Source organism: Mastigoproctus giganteus, chromosome 10 (assembly GCF_048544385.1).
Source record: "Mastigoproctus giganteus isolate SK-2022 chromosome 10, ASM4854438v1, whole genome shotgun sequence".
In the NCBI taxonomy this organism is placed as follows: Eukaryota; Metazoa; Arthropoda; class Arachnida; order Uropygi; family Thelyphonidae; genus Mastigoproctus; species Mastigoproctus giganteus.
In genome coordinates this window covers 175,268,833-175,283,981 of record NC_143584.1, presented here as the reverse complement: position 1 = coordinate 175,283,981, position 15,149 = coordinate 175,268,833, and the positions used below count along the sequence as shown (strand labels likewise).

General features: G+C 39.0%; 1 protein-coding gene across 1 annotated transcript; it reads left to right on the top strand.

Moving 5' to 3' along the window:
- The first annotated feature begins 11,977 nt into the window (after positions 1 to 11,977).
- Positions 11,978 to 12,483, top strand: LOC150079544 (protein ZBED8-like). The gene is made up of 2 exons (XM_090383099.1): positions 11,978 to 12,254; positions 12,341 to 12,483. Exons 1-2 carry the CDS (start codon positions 11,978 to 11,980, stop codon positions 12,481 to 12,483), a joined length of 420 nt encoding a protein of 139 aa, XP_090239225.1.
- The last annotated feature ends 2,666 nt before the right edge of the window (positions 12,484 to 15,149 follow it).

Here is a 15,149-nt window from a genome sequence, read left to right as displayed (position 1 = left end):
GAAAAAAACACGTTATGAAAGAGAAAACCGTTAAAAAAAATACCACAATATTTAACACTAAACCAAAAGTTAAGTAGTAACACAACGATAACGTTTTATCGATAGATTTACTTCATACGTGAACGCGATGCTGTTATTTGGAAATGATAGAGCGCCACTTAGAAAACAGTGTCTGTTCTGAATTATAATGGAGCCATGGCTTCAGAAAACCAGCTCTAAAAAAATGTATTAAATAATATTTCATATGAAAAGTATCATTAGTCCATAATTAGAATTACGTGAATATATTAAGGAAATATATTTATTTAGTAAATATTTCATTTACTGTAGAAACTAACTCAACGTCTCACTGATTTCTCCCGGAAACTCTTGTTTTTCGTCCAGCAAACAGAAAATCGACCATAAAACACACGCAATTTACAGACAGTGTACACGGAGCAATAGGGCCTTAGTTCTGATTTCCTAAAATCCTACTACTGCAACTGCAACTCTCACCATTGACACTATCTGTTTCTCTTAAAATTAGTCTAGCTAGGGATGCTAACCTTACCACATTTTTTAAAGACCTCTTCCCCGTTCCTTAACCGTATCCATGCCTGCGAAGTGAAGGTTCTGGTATTTCTGCATAAGGAGTGACGATTACTGATACAGTGGGAGGAGGATTACCCCAATTAACAATGAATAATTGTAGAACAAATTCAAATTATTATAGTGACAAATGGGCCTGGAGTACTGGGGTCCATAGTTTAACAGATATTTATTTAAAGTATACCCAGTAAAATAAAATAAAATAAAATATTTCCAGAAGCTTTCGGAACTCGTGTCCCTTTCTCAACTGACAGAATTTTTTTGAATACATTACAAGCAAAGTGTGGCACGTTACTCATTCGTCATTGTTGTAGCACGGATGTGTGCTGCCTTGCGCCAGTGATCATCCATCAATAAAACGGTTGTCTCCAGGATTGGATGTATACGCATGCCTTTCTGGCGATTTAATGCCTTAGGGTTGTTCATTATGTTTAGTGACTCTAGCCATAGGCGGTGGCGAAAGTGTCGCGCGTGGTCCACTATCTCAAAGTCGCGCTTGGGGTCAAGATCGTGGTTGGTAGCCCAAAAATGTTCTGCAAGCGCGGACTGGTCAGTTTCGGCAAGCCGGATTGCTCTGTCGTGTTCCGTGAGGCGATCCTGGAGACGGCACGATGTCTCACCTACGTAGCAACTGTTACAAGCAACTGATGCTTGTTACAGGCACAAGAACTTACTTCCAACCCAAGACCTCCGAAGCAAGTCGGCATATCATCCGCCTACATTCCGTACTATCCAGGAGTGTCAGGACGTATCTCGAAGATCCTGAGAAGTTACAACATAAAATGTGTACAATTACCAGGTAGGAACCTACGTTCACTTGTCTCCAGTGTGAAGACCCCTGTCACACCTGTCTTACGCAGCAATGTAGTGTACCGTATCACCTGTAGGGCCTGTAACAGTTGCTACGTAGGTGAGACATCGAGACGTCTCCAGGATCGCCTCACGGAACACGACAGAGCAATCCGGCTTGCCGAAACTGACCAGTCCGCGCTTGCAGAACATTTTTGGGCTACCAACCACGATCTTGACCCCAAGCGCGACTTTGAGATAGTGGACCACGCGCGACACTTTCGCCACCGCCTATGGCTAGAGTCACTAAACATAATGAACAACCCTAAGGCATTAAATCGCCAGAAAGGCATGCGTATACATCCAATCCTGGAGACAACCGTTTTATTGATGGATGATCACTGGCGCAAGGCAGCACACATCCGTGCTACAACAATGACGAATGAGTAACGTGCCACACTTTGCTTGTAATGTATTCAAAAAAAATTCTGTCAGTTGAGAAAGGGACACGAGTTCCGAAAGCTTCTGGAAATATTTTATTTTATTTTATTTTACTGGGTATACTTTAAATAAATATCTGTCAAATTATTATATTAGAGTTACCAATAATTCATTACATAAACCCGTATTTTTGTCTGTAAATTACGGGCAAATCTGGTCGATTTTTTCGTCCAGCAAAACAGGCTGGACCACGGAGTGAAAAAAAGCCCATTAAAGTTTTTCGCGTCATCCGAACCCAGGCCTTCCTCCGTCATCGTCCTCCCCACCCGGTGTGGGGAGAACGGTGACGATACCACTGTGCTACTTGCGCAGAATAATTGCATAACAAAAACCACGCTACTCTCGCCTGAGATCGACGAATTCAGCCACGTTATGAAAAATAAACAAATTCTTCGCGTCATTGACGGGTTCGAACTTTTTATATTTTATCGGGTTTTTTTTTACCCGGTGTGGAGAGAACAGTGATTATACCAACTGTACTATCCACGAGAGCGAGCAGGCTGTTAGTAGCATTAGTTGCCTACTTATAACACAAAATAAAATTTTGTTCTACAAGCATGGATCCTTGGCAGGAAGCCTGGAAACTATACAGGGAGAGGAATCATATGGAGAAAGTATAAATTCTGGTCCCTCAGCCACACTGCCTAAGGCTCCCACGTGATCTTTGACAAATACAGTATACCAAACCAATAAATTTATTTTTGGATTCTGAAGGGGTTTGCTAGTAGCACTTAGTCTATCTAACGTTATTCAAATTTGCTGTTATTATTATTATTATTAGCCATATGGTGCAAGGAAGCCTGAGGCTTATGCTGCACCAGCCAAAAAAAAAAAAAAAATTCCCAGAGTTACGCTGAGAGAGAGAGTGTGTGTGTCAGAAGTAGAAAGGAATCACCAAGAAAGAGAAGAATGATGATATCCAGCTCAGGACCCTGGGTTTCCCAAGCCCATACTCACCAGTTTTGTTAGAGCTGTTTTGTATTCGTTGAAATTGGCGACTAATTTTGTACACTCTAACTGTCTAAATGGGTTTTCGTGTTCTGGTGTTGAAATATTAATAAGAGATTCTGTAACTTTTTTTTTTTTTTTTTTTTATATCCTCTTTTGGATATAAATGAGTGTGATACGAGTAAAAATAAAATAAAATAATATGAAATGAGGTAAAATAAATCATAAAATGAGATAAATTAAAATAAAATTAAATAGAATAAAGTGAAATAAAATACGATAACATATTGCCGTATGTCATTCATCGAAATTATGTGAAAGAAGGCAATATGAAAGCCTTTGTTTCCGGCATGGTCTGTCATTACACACGTGGGATGTAATGATTTTGAATTTAGGAGCAATAAAAGGGAAGAATAAGGGATGCCAAAAAAAATTCTAATTATATGTAGGGCGTACAGATCATAGATGATCGTACAGAGGCGGGAAAAGAACAAAAAAAATTTGATGTCAGAATGAAAAAGAAGAAACAGGTAAGGCACTTACCGTTACTGACTTGGGCAGTAAATGGTTGAGAGGGTGTCTATGTATGCACTAAGGGTCCCTAGTGTTAGAAATCGGAAGGAGTACATATAAAAATATTGCAAAATTATTGAGAATTATATCTGTCTGTATGCAGTATGTAAAATACTGGGAGGGTGTATAAACATATAAAAAAATTACTAAAAGGATGCGAGTATGATGTGTTTGATGATAAAGGCAAATTAAATACATAAAAGACAAATAGGCAATAAACAGTGGCTAAATTTTGTTGAAGCGAAAAAGGTTGAGTAAAGGATGAGGGCAGCATATCGATGCTGCGTTTAAAACTATGACTCACAAGAAATAAGATGTTGGGGTAGAGGAAAGAAGAAAGATAAATGAAGTAGAGATAATTAAATGGGCTTGGGTAGTTTGAGATTGCTAATCCGGTTCCCTGAACATAGGACTCAGAGTGTGTATCGGTCAGTCGTGTGAAAATGAAAGTAAGATGAAACTAAAAATGCAGATATAATTATAAAAAATTTCTAAATATATACAAAGTTAATACACTTTGCTGGCCAACTGCTGGGTACAGGTTTTCTAAGTTATATGACACCACAGAGGCCAAGTGTATTATATATACATTATACACGGCCCTGGCAGCAAAGGGGGGGGGGGGGGTAAAGCAGATTTAAATATTGCTGAATACATCACTTAAATTTATATGGTTGGTGATTAGCTTCTTATATTTTATTATATTGAGGGCCTTGCTAAAGTAGTAGTAGAGATAAGCAGGAGGAAATTTTTTTTAATCAGTTTTATAAAGAGCATTCTGATATTACTGTTGGCAATGTCATTATTGTTACAGATTGTTGCTATCCTACTGGTTTGAGATAGATTAATGTTGGCATGCACTTCTTTTGACATGTTGGATTACCAGTATATCTACCTATCTATTGTTAGGAGCCATTGTTAGGAGCACCTGGCTAAACCAGCAATTTGAAGAAAGTATTCAATAAAACCAAATTGTTAATCTTCTGCAACAAATTAAATCAGAAACGTCGTCCGTTTATTAAGATATATGGTGCCTCTCTCTCTCTCTCTCTCTCTCTCTCTCTCTCTCTCTCTCTCTCTCTCTCTCTCTCTCTCTCTCTCTGGTCTCTGAAACGAAACATCATGGAGTTGTTCTCGTCAACGAGCTTTCTTTCCTCCACCATATAAAATATATGAGCAAACATCAAAAGCAATACTAGCATGCTGATGAAAGTCTCAAAACAAGAAAGTTTGCATTTATAATACACTGTTCAACCGAATTAACAGGATACATAGCAAGAGTGGGGTAACTCGTGCAGCTTGGGATGAAGTGAGACAAAATTCGGTATCGTGGTGTACCATAGAATAACATTAAAAGGAGGAAACAGCGATAAAGATCGGACAGGTATAAGGGACATTTATGGGTGTTGGATAGAAATTACCAAAAGGTCACATTACAGAAGTCGATACAAGATGCCCGAAAATGTGGTCACATGACATCAATATGGCATATGTTCCCTCCAACATAGTGACATAGTGTTTTTTGACAAGCGGCACCGGTGCTTTCGCACAACTCCGCATTTGAATCTCTTGTGAAGTAAGACAGTACTGTCCAGGCCAGATAGCATATGTTAGTGTATGTTCATGTTTGCTTAGTGTGGGTTATGTTGTTCATCTGGCCGCTTAGCCTAGGGTCTGTGGAACACCACAGACCGCTAGTTACCGTCACTGGCACTGGGAGCCGGACCAGGTAAGTGGGAAGAGAACTCTGGCTGGCCGACCCTGGGGTTAGCCTGAGCTTCCCAGGGAGGGCAAAAAAAAAAATTTCTTTTTTGAAATAGGAGACGGGGTGAGAGTTTGAGGAGAAGAAAGAGGGGGAGGTAGGGTGGGCTCCCCCCTTTGGGGGGTGCCCATCCTATCTCAGGAAGAAGAGAAAAGATTGTGAGGTCAAGTGACCTACAAAGTCAGGTTGCCTAAGCATGACGCTGCATTCGAAAGGTCAAATGCCAGTCCCACTCCCAGAGGAGTATTTATGTGAGTTCCAACACAAGTAGGAAAATCAGATATTGTCCTACACCTCGAAGAGAAGAGGTGCCAGCAAGTCAGTGGGTCCCACATTGGGCAAGGGCTCAGTGTCAGCAATTTAATCTTCTTCAGCCAAGTGTGACTTGTAGGCAATGAGCAGTGTCCCACACTGGGTAGAGAACTTGGATAATCTTCTCTTAGGGAATGAGTGCAGGCACATGGATTCATGAAGTACAAGGATTGCTTGGAGTTCTTGTGTCTATTGTAGAAAAGTCCTTTTTGGGTTGGTGGGTTTGTAAGATAGCTTCCTTTGTGAACGTCGAGAGATTCCTGTTAGATCAGGATAAAGATCAATATCCTGTTGGTGTTTTCTTTAATTCCATTCAGGATATGTTCTGTGAATTGAGTTTTGAGTTCATTATAAGATGGGGGTGCGCTGAACAGTTTGCTGTAGGTGAATTTGACGCATTTCAAATACAGTCTGGGCAAAAGTAGTGAAGGCTTTGTAGTTGGTTTCGTCAATTATGTAGAGATGTTCCTGCCCACTGGATATATTTCCAGTTCTGGTAATTAGGAGACTTCTGGGTAAATCATAAAGAGGGCAATTATACATAAGGTGAAACCAGTCTTCATTGTCACCGCATGTGCAGAGAGGAGAATCGGTGAGACCCAGGGTATGCAGCTAGGCCCAAAACGATCCATGACCAGTGAGGAAGAACGAGACGTGAAGGCCTGGTGATTACCACGGAGGAGGTTTTGGTGCAGTTATCATAACTTGTGTTCCCTTCAACATTTTTTTCCCTTTCCATTTAATTACACACACAATTTTATGTACATTCTCATGATATAAACAATTTATATACAAGATTATATACAGTTTTATAGACATTATCATATATATATATATATATATATATATATACATACATATATATATCCATTCTATATAATGGTAATCAAGGTACTGTGTGTGTTTGCATGTGTGTTCTTATATCGGGATGGCTCCTAGGCCTTAGCCCATCTCCACCTTTGTACTCTGTTATGGTGCAGAAATTGTGCATAATGGGCCTGAAAAGTGTCAGTGTATGTGTGTTGTTTTGTTTGTGGCAGGCTATTATGCCAGCAGGTTGCAGCCAGCGTATGGGCAGCTGCTGCCTGGTGCCCATCCCTAGCACTGGGCCTACAGATAAAGAGGTCTGACAGCGGTTAACCATGTGTAGACATGCGTTGTACCTTATGTAAGGTGGCACCTAAACGTTAGTTCAACTCCGCCATGGTACACTGTGATGAGTACAGAGCTCTGTGAAATGGTCAGATAGAAGTATGGTGTTATGTCTGCAAAGTGTGTTTATTGTCTGTTGTTTTGTTGTATCTGGCCACTTAGCTACTAGGGAGCAGCAATCACCAGGATGACTGCTCCCTAGTACAGTGGCACCTAACGCCACGAGCAGGCGGGCCACAACAATACACGAACAGTCAAACAAAAGTAACAAGGTAAGAATCCCGCATCCACTGGAAGAAAAATCAATTCCAGTGGATGCCAACAAATCGCATACCACAGGGAGCCCAAACCGGTGGTACCAGCAGATAAATAAAAAAAATAATAATAAAATGAGAAAAAAATAATAATATTCAAAAATAATAATAATAAAAAAATTAAATTAAAAAGAAAATTAAAAAATATATACATACATATATATATATATATATATATATATGTAAGATAAATAAATAAATAAAAAACAATGAATGTAAGCAAATAAAAAATATATAATAATAATAATAATAAATAATAATAAAAAAAATAATAATAAAATAAAAAATAAGAATTCTAAAAAAAATGAATATAGGCAAATAAGAAAAATAAAAAAAAACCGCCAAGAATAATGAATTGAGCAGTGGCCATATAGCTTAGTGATGAGGTGGCAATCAGCAGTCGTCAGAGAAAGAAGTGAGTAAAGTCTGGTATCCCTTGTTTCATAATAAAATTTCAGGTAGACTTGGCCAAGGCAATACATGGCAGAACAGAAGACTCAGTGGAATTGATGCCAGAATCGTATCAAGAGAGGAAAACATTATTGTCAATGATGGTAGGTGAAATCACAATTCAGTTATAAGTTACTTTCAGTTATTAATCAGCCCAAATTATCACGTGCATAGGCTAAAGGTACAAAATTTTCTTCTTGTCCAAACCATAGTCGATCATTTTGATCTCTTCCCAAAGCTTTTGAGTGCAACTTTCCCATCTCTACTGCCACCTGTTAACACCTGATAGTTCTGTTGCGACCACAACTAAAAAGATAAAGCAGACTTATTAGCATCCTACTTTTCTTCTACCTCTTGAACTGACAATCTTGGTCAACAGCTCGAACTATTCCCAGTATACTACGCTCAATGTCTCCTGTGGTCTTCCGTTAGGAGGATGTCACAGAATTTTGAACAATCTTGATGCCAAGAAAGCCCCCAGCCAAAATGGGTTTTCTTCACTTCTTCACAAAACCTGTGCTCCTGAGCGTAATCATATATCGACTTTTTACACTTTCTTATTCCACTGGTGTGTTCCTTTTGCTTGAAAATTTTCTCATATACAGCCACTTCTTAAAAAAAAAAAAAAAAAAAAAAATTATATTTTAGGGTCAACCAGAATTTCTTCCAAAGATGTGAATACCCAAAATACCCACACGTTCTCCCATAATATATGTATTGTGTCTATAAATTCCGTGTGTTCTCTGGTCGATTTGCCTGTTTTGCTGGAACAAAAAACCCGTTTCTTGGGTACAAAACCTTGTTTGAGACAGACTAACTGAGCCACGGAGTGAAAAAAGCCCATTAAAGTTCCTCGCGTCATCGACAGGATTCGAACCTGGCCTTTTCCACCTGATGTAGGGAGAACGGTGATGATACCATTGTGCTACTGCGCAGATACCACTGCTTAAAAGGAATTATAAATCCCTCCCGTCCATTTAAACTCTCATTCCACTTATCTCTACTCTTTCTAAAGAAATTTATCTTATCCACTTTTTAATCCATTTAATTTATCCACTTATCTCTACTCTTTCTATTCAAGAGAATGCTGCATATCGTAATTGGCTTGTTTCCAAATCTTCAGGTTCATTTTCTGCCTACACCAAAGCCCGCAACAATTGTAAAGCAGTTATAAATCAGTCCAAACTAGATTTCAAACAGGCTAAGGGTAGGAAACTTGCTTCTTATACAAATGGTAGCTGAGTATTCTGGTCTCTTGCCAAAGCTATTGGCCACAACTTTTGTCCTAATCTGTTCCCACATCTATCAAAATCGTATGGTTCTATTGCCACTTCAGCCAAGAATAAAGTCGACCTGCTAGCACCCTATTTTTCTTCCAACACGTGTATTAATTACCTTGGTAAATCACCTCCCACCATTCCCAGTACTATCTATTCAATGCCTCCTGTGATCTTCTGTAAATAGGAATATGAAGAAACTTGATGCCAAGAAAGCTCCAGGTTCTGATGGTATTTCTCCACTTGTTCTCAAAACCTGTGCTCCTGAACTTACTCCTGTTCTGCGTCGCCTTTTCTCGCTGTCTTATTCCAAAGGTGTTTTCCCTTATGCTAGGAAATTTGCTCATATCCAGCCAGTTCCTAAAAACAGTGACAAATCACTCACATCCAATTATCATCCCATTGCAATTATTCCTAATCTTTCTAAAGTAATGGAGAAATCTATTGACCGCCAACTCTTAAACTAGCTAAGAAACCTTCCATCTGATCAACGATCGCCAGGACGGATTCCATTAGTGCCAATCCACTGGTGATATTTTGGCATATGTTACCCATCTATGGACAAATTCAATAAAAGAGTTTAGTGAAACTCAAGCAGTTGCTCTTGATATTCCAAAGGCTTCTGAACAAACTTCAATCTTATGGTTTGCCAACTGTTTTTTGTAATTGGGTATCACGTTTTCACTCTAACCGCTCATCGCAAGGAATGGTAGATGGCTGTCTGTCTTCTAACTTCTCCACCAATACTGGGATTCCCCAAGGTTATTTATCTCTTGGCATAAACACATTACAAATATTGCTTCCTCTGCATCTAAAAAACTCGGTTTTCTCTTTCAAGCTAGGTGTTACAGTTCTTCCAAACAGCTGCTCACTGCATAAACCTCTGCATAAAACTGCCCACAAAACCTCTCTCTCAGGCTTTTAGATTCCATTCAAAAGAGGGCAGTTAGTTTAATTAATGACTCGTCTCTAACGGAGTCTCTCTGCACATTTTCTCATAGACGTTCTGCTTTTGCTGCATGCCTTTTGTATAGATATTTTCATGGGCTTTTGTATAGATATTTTCTTCTGAATTGACTTCTGTAATTTCAGCTCTCTTCCAAAGCAGTCCACACAGGTGCCACAACCAGTCAATGTCCTTGTACTGTACAAATTCAAACTCAACGAACCAATCTTTTTTTCTTCCTCATTTATTCATTCAAATTCTGTTTTCTGGAATAATCTTCCTTCATACATATTTCCTGAAAATTACAGTTCAAGTCTAATGTCAACAAATATTTTTTCTTCTTCTTCTTCTCAACCTGCAACCCATGCATAGTGCTAAGTATTATCGGTTCTAATATCTCTCGTGTTTGGGGTTTTCACAAAAAACGGGGAGGGAGGGGAAGAAATCCATCTGTATTGAGCTTTCTCAAACCATCCTGATACACCTCAATCCAGATCACCTCGCAGGTGACTAATCTCCAGAAGCTGCAATTTTCAGCACTTAAACCGTTCTTGGTAAGAAAAACCTTTTGTTCCACTGACCAATCTCGTTGCCCTTCTCTGTACTCGTTCCAGCAGCCCTACATCCTTCCTAAAATGAGGCCACCAGACCTGTATGCAGTATTCAAGGTGTGGACTGATGATTGCATAATCACCTCCTTATTCTTGCTGGCAAAATTCCTGTATATCATTGACAAGACCCCATGAGTTGCTCTGGCAGCCTGTCTGCACTGCTCAGAAAACTTCAATCTCACTGCAGAACTACCACCAGGTCTTTTTCATTCTCCTCTACCTTGAGTGTAGAACCGCACAGTTGGTATGCTACTCTGTTAATGGTAAACTTCAGCTGCCACCTCTAAGCCCATCTGCCTAACTTTTCTAGACCCTGTTGCAGTAGTGTACTGCCATTAACAACCCTGCCACCCTTCGTATCATCTTCAAACTTGGGCATTAACCCTGGTATACCTTCGTCAATATCAGTGATAAATACAGAAAACAACAATGGGCCCAACACCGAACCCTGTAGGACTCCTGTAATAACATTAGTGCACGAAGAGCAGTGTCCATTGATCAACTTGCCCTTAATGCCATACTGCTCCAACTATAACTGCAGTCTGGTCTAGATGATCCTGCAGTGATTCTTTAACCAGAAGTAATTTAATGCCATATTGCTCCAATTTCTACAATAGACTTCCATGTGCAAGATTATCAAAAGCTTTCTTTACTTATGCAAACTCTAGGATACGCATCATATTGTTCCACTTTATATCAGGGATTCGACCTAAAATCCAATTTTATGACATTAAAATTATTTTTTGCATCGTTTCTTTGTGACCACATCATCGTATCCAATCAAATTGCTCAGACAAGACAAGACTTCCCCTTAACAAACCCATGCTATATCTGAACTAGAACTGCATTGTGTAGATCAGGGGTGGGTGGCCAACCTGTGGCGCTTTGGAAGATTACAAGTGGCGCATTTCATCATAAAATTTCTCAAGTACCCAAAGCCCATATTGCCGATTCTTTGGTTCTATTTCTTTTCATTACAGGTCCTTCCTCACATGGCTTAAGACACTCACCAGCTTCTTTCCACTTACACGAACATAAACGTGTCAATTCCCTCAATTTAGCAAAAGAAATAAATTAAATAGACTCCAAAAAAATGCATTTCTGAATTTTGACCGTAAGTGATCTATGGCTATGAAAATATATCGAGAACCTAGTCGTCCATCCTTTTGTACGGCCGTTGCCTCCGGCGCCCGACTCTATGCACAAGTGGGAAAATAAATCCAATACGTGACTTTTTCAGGGGACTGAGAATATACAAATAGATCCTTTGTCGGAAGTCTTTCAAGTTAAAAGGAAAAAATGAAATGATAAATTTGATGTATTTTCATCTACGAGAAATTTACATTAATCGCATTTTGCCAACTCAAGAAATAGTAGGGGAGCTCCCCTCCCCCCCCCCCGTCGTGCCTGCTCATCAGTTCGTCGAAATTTTTCGAGTTTATAATTGATATTCTGTGTGATACGACGTGCATACTTGTGATCTGTTTGTTCTTTTCCAACATTTAGACTTCTAGAGTTTTGTACTTTTCTGTTTTTTTTTTTTTTTTATTCCTTCTATCCACCACAATGCAAAAGAAAGCAGAAAGTGATATTAAACGTGAATTTAATGAACAGTGGGAAAATGAGTTGTTATTTATAGCAATTTCATCAGGAAAACCGTTTTGCATTGTTTGTGAAAGTACTCTTTCACATAATAAAAGACATGATCTTAATAACACTATAAATCACAGCATCAGACTAACATAGAAGTCAAAATGAAGCTCGTTCTTGGGTCTGAGCTACGAAAAGAATATGTGACCAAGAAAAAGGAAGAAATCAGAAGAAGACAAAATATATTTGCTAAAGTAAGTTGTGAACACTTGGCGATGATAGAAGCGTCCTATGAAATTGCTTTAGTATTGGCGAAAAAAAAGAAACCTTTTTCTGACGGAGAAGAAATTGTTAAGCCTTGTCTCCAAATATTTGCACGCCATCTTGGTAATAAAGGTATTGAAAGGAAAGCAGATGAAATTGCTATATCAAGGCAGACAGGTACGAGACGTATTGAGGAACTCTCTCTCAGGATGTATCTCAGCAACTTGAAGATCTTGTCCATTCTTGTACTTTCTTTTCTTTAGTTTTGGATGAATCAACGGACACATGTGGTGTAGCCCAGTTAAGCATTTTTATAAGAGGAATTAATGATAATTTTAATGTCTTTGAAGAACTTGCCAGTCTGGAATCATTGCATGGTAAAACAAGAGGATTAGACATATTTTAAAAAGTAAAATTATGCCTAGAAAATCTAAAATTAGATTATAGTAAACTCATGTTCACAGTCAGTACACACACTGACTGCGCCCCGTCAGTGTGTGTACTGACGGGGCGCAGTCAATGATAGGTAAAGCCAATGTCACTACAACTTTGCTTGAAATTTTTTTAAATCGTCCTGTACTAAAATATCACTGCATTATACACCAAGAGGCACTGTGTGAAAAAACTTTAAATATTCAGCGTGTTACGTTACCGGTTGTGAAATTTGTGAATAAAATTAGAGCAAGAGCATTAAACAGACGAGAATTCAGAGAAGATTGTGAGTTGTTAGATTTGGAATAGGGTGAACTTGTCCTTCATTGTGAGGTGCGCTGGCTTTCTGGAGGATAGGTTCTGAGTAGATTTCGCAAATTGAAAAATGTTGTTTATAATTTCTTAGAACAGGATAATGAGCTACCTGATAACAACTAGCTTTCATAACAATTGGCTATTTGATTTGGCATTTTTAGTTGATGTTACTAGTCATCTCAATGATCTAAATTGGAAACTATAAGGCATGAATAAATTATTTCCTAGTTTAGTAAATAGCATCAATTCATTTAAAATGAAATTAAAACTGTTCATCTCTCAGTTAGAAAATTAGGTTTTAAGTCAATTTCCACACTTGAAAGAGCAGAACGAATGTGCTGTGGATGATAGCAATTGGACCAAATATCTTGAAAAAATCAAGTTATTGCAAGTGTCATTTGAAAGTCGTTTTCATGATTTGGCTAAAGAAGAAAACTACATGCTCGCATTTATAAACCCATTTTTACTTAGTGAACAAAACATAATTGAGATGCCTAGTAATAAAGAGAAGAATGTTGCATTTCGTGATTGGCTTGTTTCTAATTCTTCAGTTTCATTTTCTGCCTACACCAAAGCTCAACAATTGTAAAGCAGTTATTAATCGGTCCAAACTTGCTTCTTGCCCTAATGGTAGCTGAGCATTCTGGTCTCTTGCCAAAGCTATTGGCCGCAACTTTTGCCCATCTCTGCTCCCACCTCTGTCCAAACCAGATGGTTCTGTTGTCACTTCAGCCAAGGATAAAGCTGACCTGCTAGCATCCCATTTTTCTTCCAGCTCATGTATTAATGATCTTGGTAAAACACCTCCCACCATTCCCAACACGCTCCATTCAATGCCTCCTGTGGTCTTCCGTCAAAAGGATATCAGAAGGATTTTGATGAATCTTGATGCTAAGAAAGCTCCAGGTCCTGGTGGTATTTCTCCACTTGTTCTCAAAACCTGTGCTCCTGAACTTACTCCTATTCTTTGCCGCCTTTTTTCACTTTCTTATTCCAAAGGTGTTTTTCCTTCTGCTTGTAAATTTTGCTCATATCCAGCCAGTTCCTAAAAAGGGTGACTAATCCCTCCCATATAATTAACGTCCCATTGCAATTACTTCTACTCTTTCTAAAGTAATGGAGAAATCAATTAACCGCCAACCCTTAAACTACCTAGAAGCCTTCCGTCTGATGAACGATCGCCAGTATGTATTTCGTCAGTGTCGATCCGCTGGTGATATTCTGGCTTATGTTACCCATTTATGGACTAATTCAATGGAAAGGTTCGGTGAAACACACGTAGTTGCTCTTGACATCTCAAAGGCTTTTGATCGTGTTGGGCATAAAGGGCTTCTAAACAAGCTTCCATCTTATGGTTTGCCAACTGTTTTTAGTAATTGGTTATCCAGTTTTCTCTCTGATCGCTCACTGAGGGTGATGGCTCTCTGTCTTCTAACTTCTCCACTAATGCCGGTGTCCCCCAAGGTCAGTTCTTTCCTCCACTCTTTTCCTCTTCTATATTAATGACCTTCTTCCATTGACTGGAAATCCTGTCCATAGTTTTGCCGATGATAGCACATTGCATTCCACTTTCCATTTTGAGAAACCTTGTCCTGCTCAATCAGCTTCAACTTCTCGAAAATCTGCTACTGATTCCTTAAATGCCGATCTTCAGGTAATTCTCCAGTGGGGCAAAGACAACTTAGTTGATTTCAATCCTTCTAAAACTCAGTCTTGTCTTATATCTCGCAAAAAAAAAATTCTTCTACTCCTATGCTTATCTTTAGTGACACTCCGATTTCTAGGCAAATTGATATATATATCTTTTGGGGATTATCCTGACTTCTAATCTCTCTTGGTACAAGCACATTACAAATATTGCTTCCTCTGCATATAAAAAACTTGGTTTTCTCTTTCGCTCTCGGCGTTACTTTTCTTCCAAACAGCTGCTCACTCTGTATAATTCGCAAATCCGCCCTGCCATGGAATATTGTTCCCACATCTGGGGTGGTGCCCCCAAAACCTCTCTCAGGATTCTTGATTCCACTCAGAAGAGGGCAGTTAGGTTAATTAATGATTCATCTCTAACAGTCTCTCCACTCGCTTTCTCATAGACGTATTGTTTCTGCTGCATGCCTCTTCTACAGATACTTCCATGGGCACTGTTCTGCTGAATTGGCTTTTATAATTCCCGTTCTCTTTGAAAACAGTCCGAACACGTGCCACCACCAGCCAACGTCCATTTACTGTCCAACTTCAAACCCACAGAACCAACTTTTCATCTTCCTCGTTTATTCATTCAACTGCCGTTTTCTGGAACAACCTTCCTTCATACGTATTTCCTGA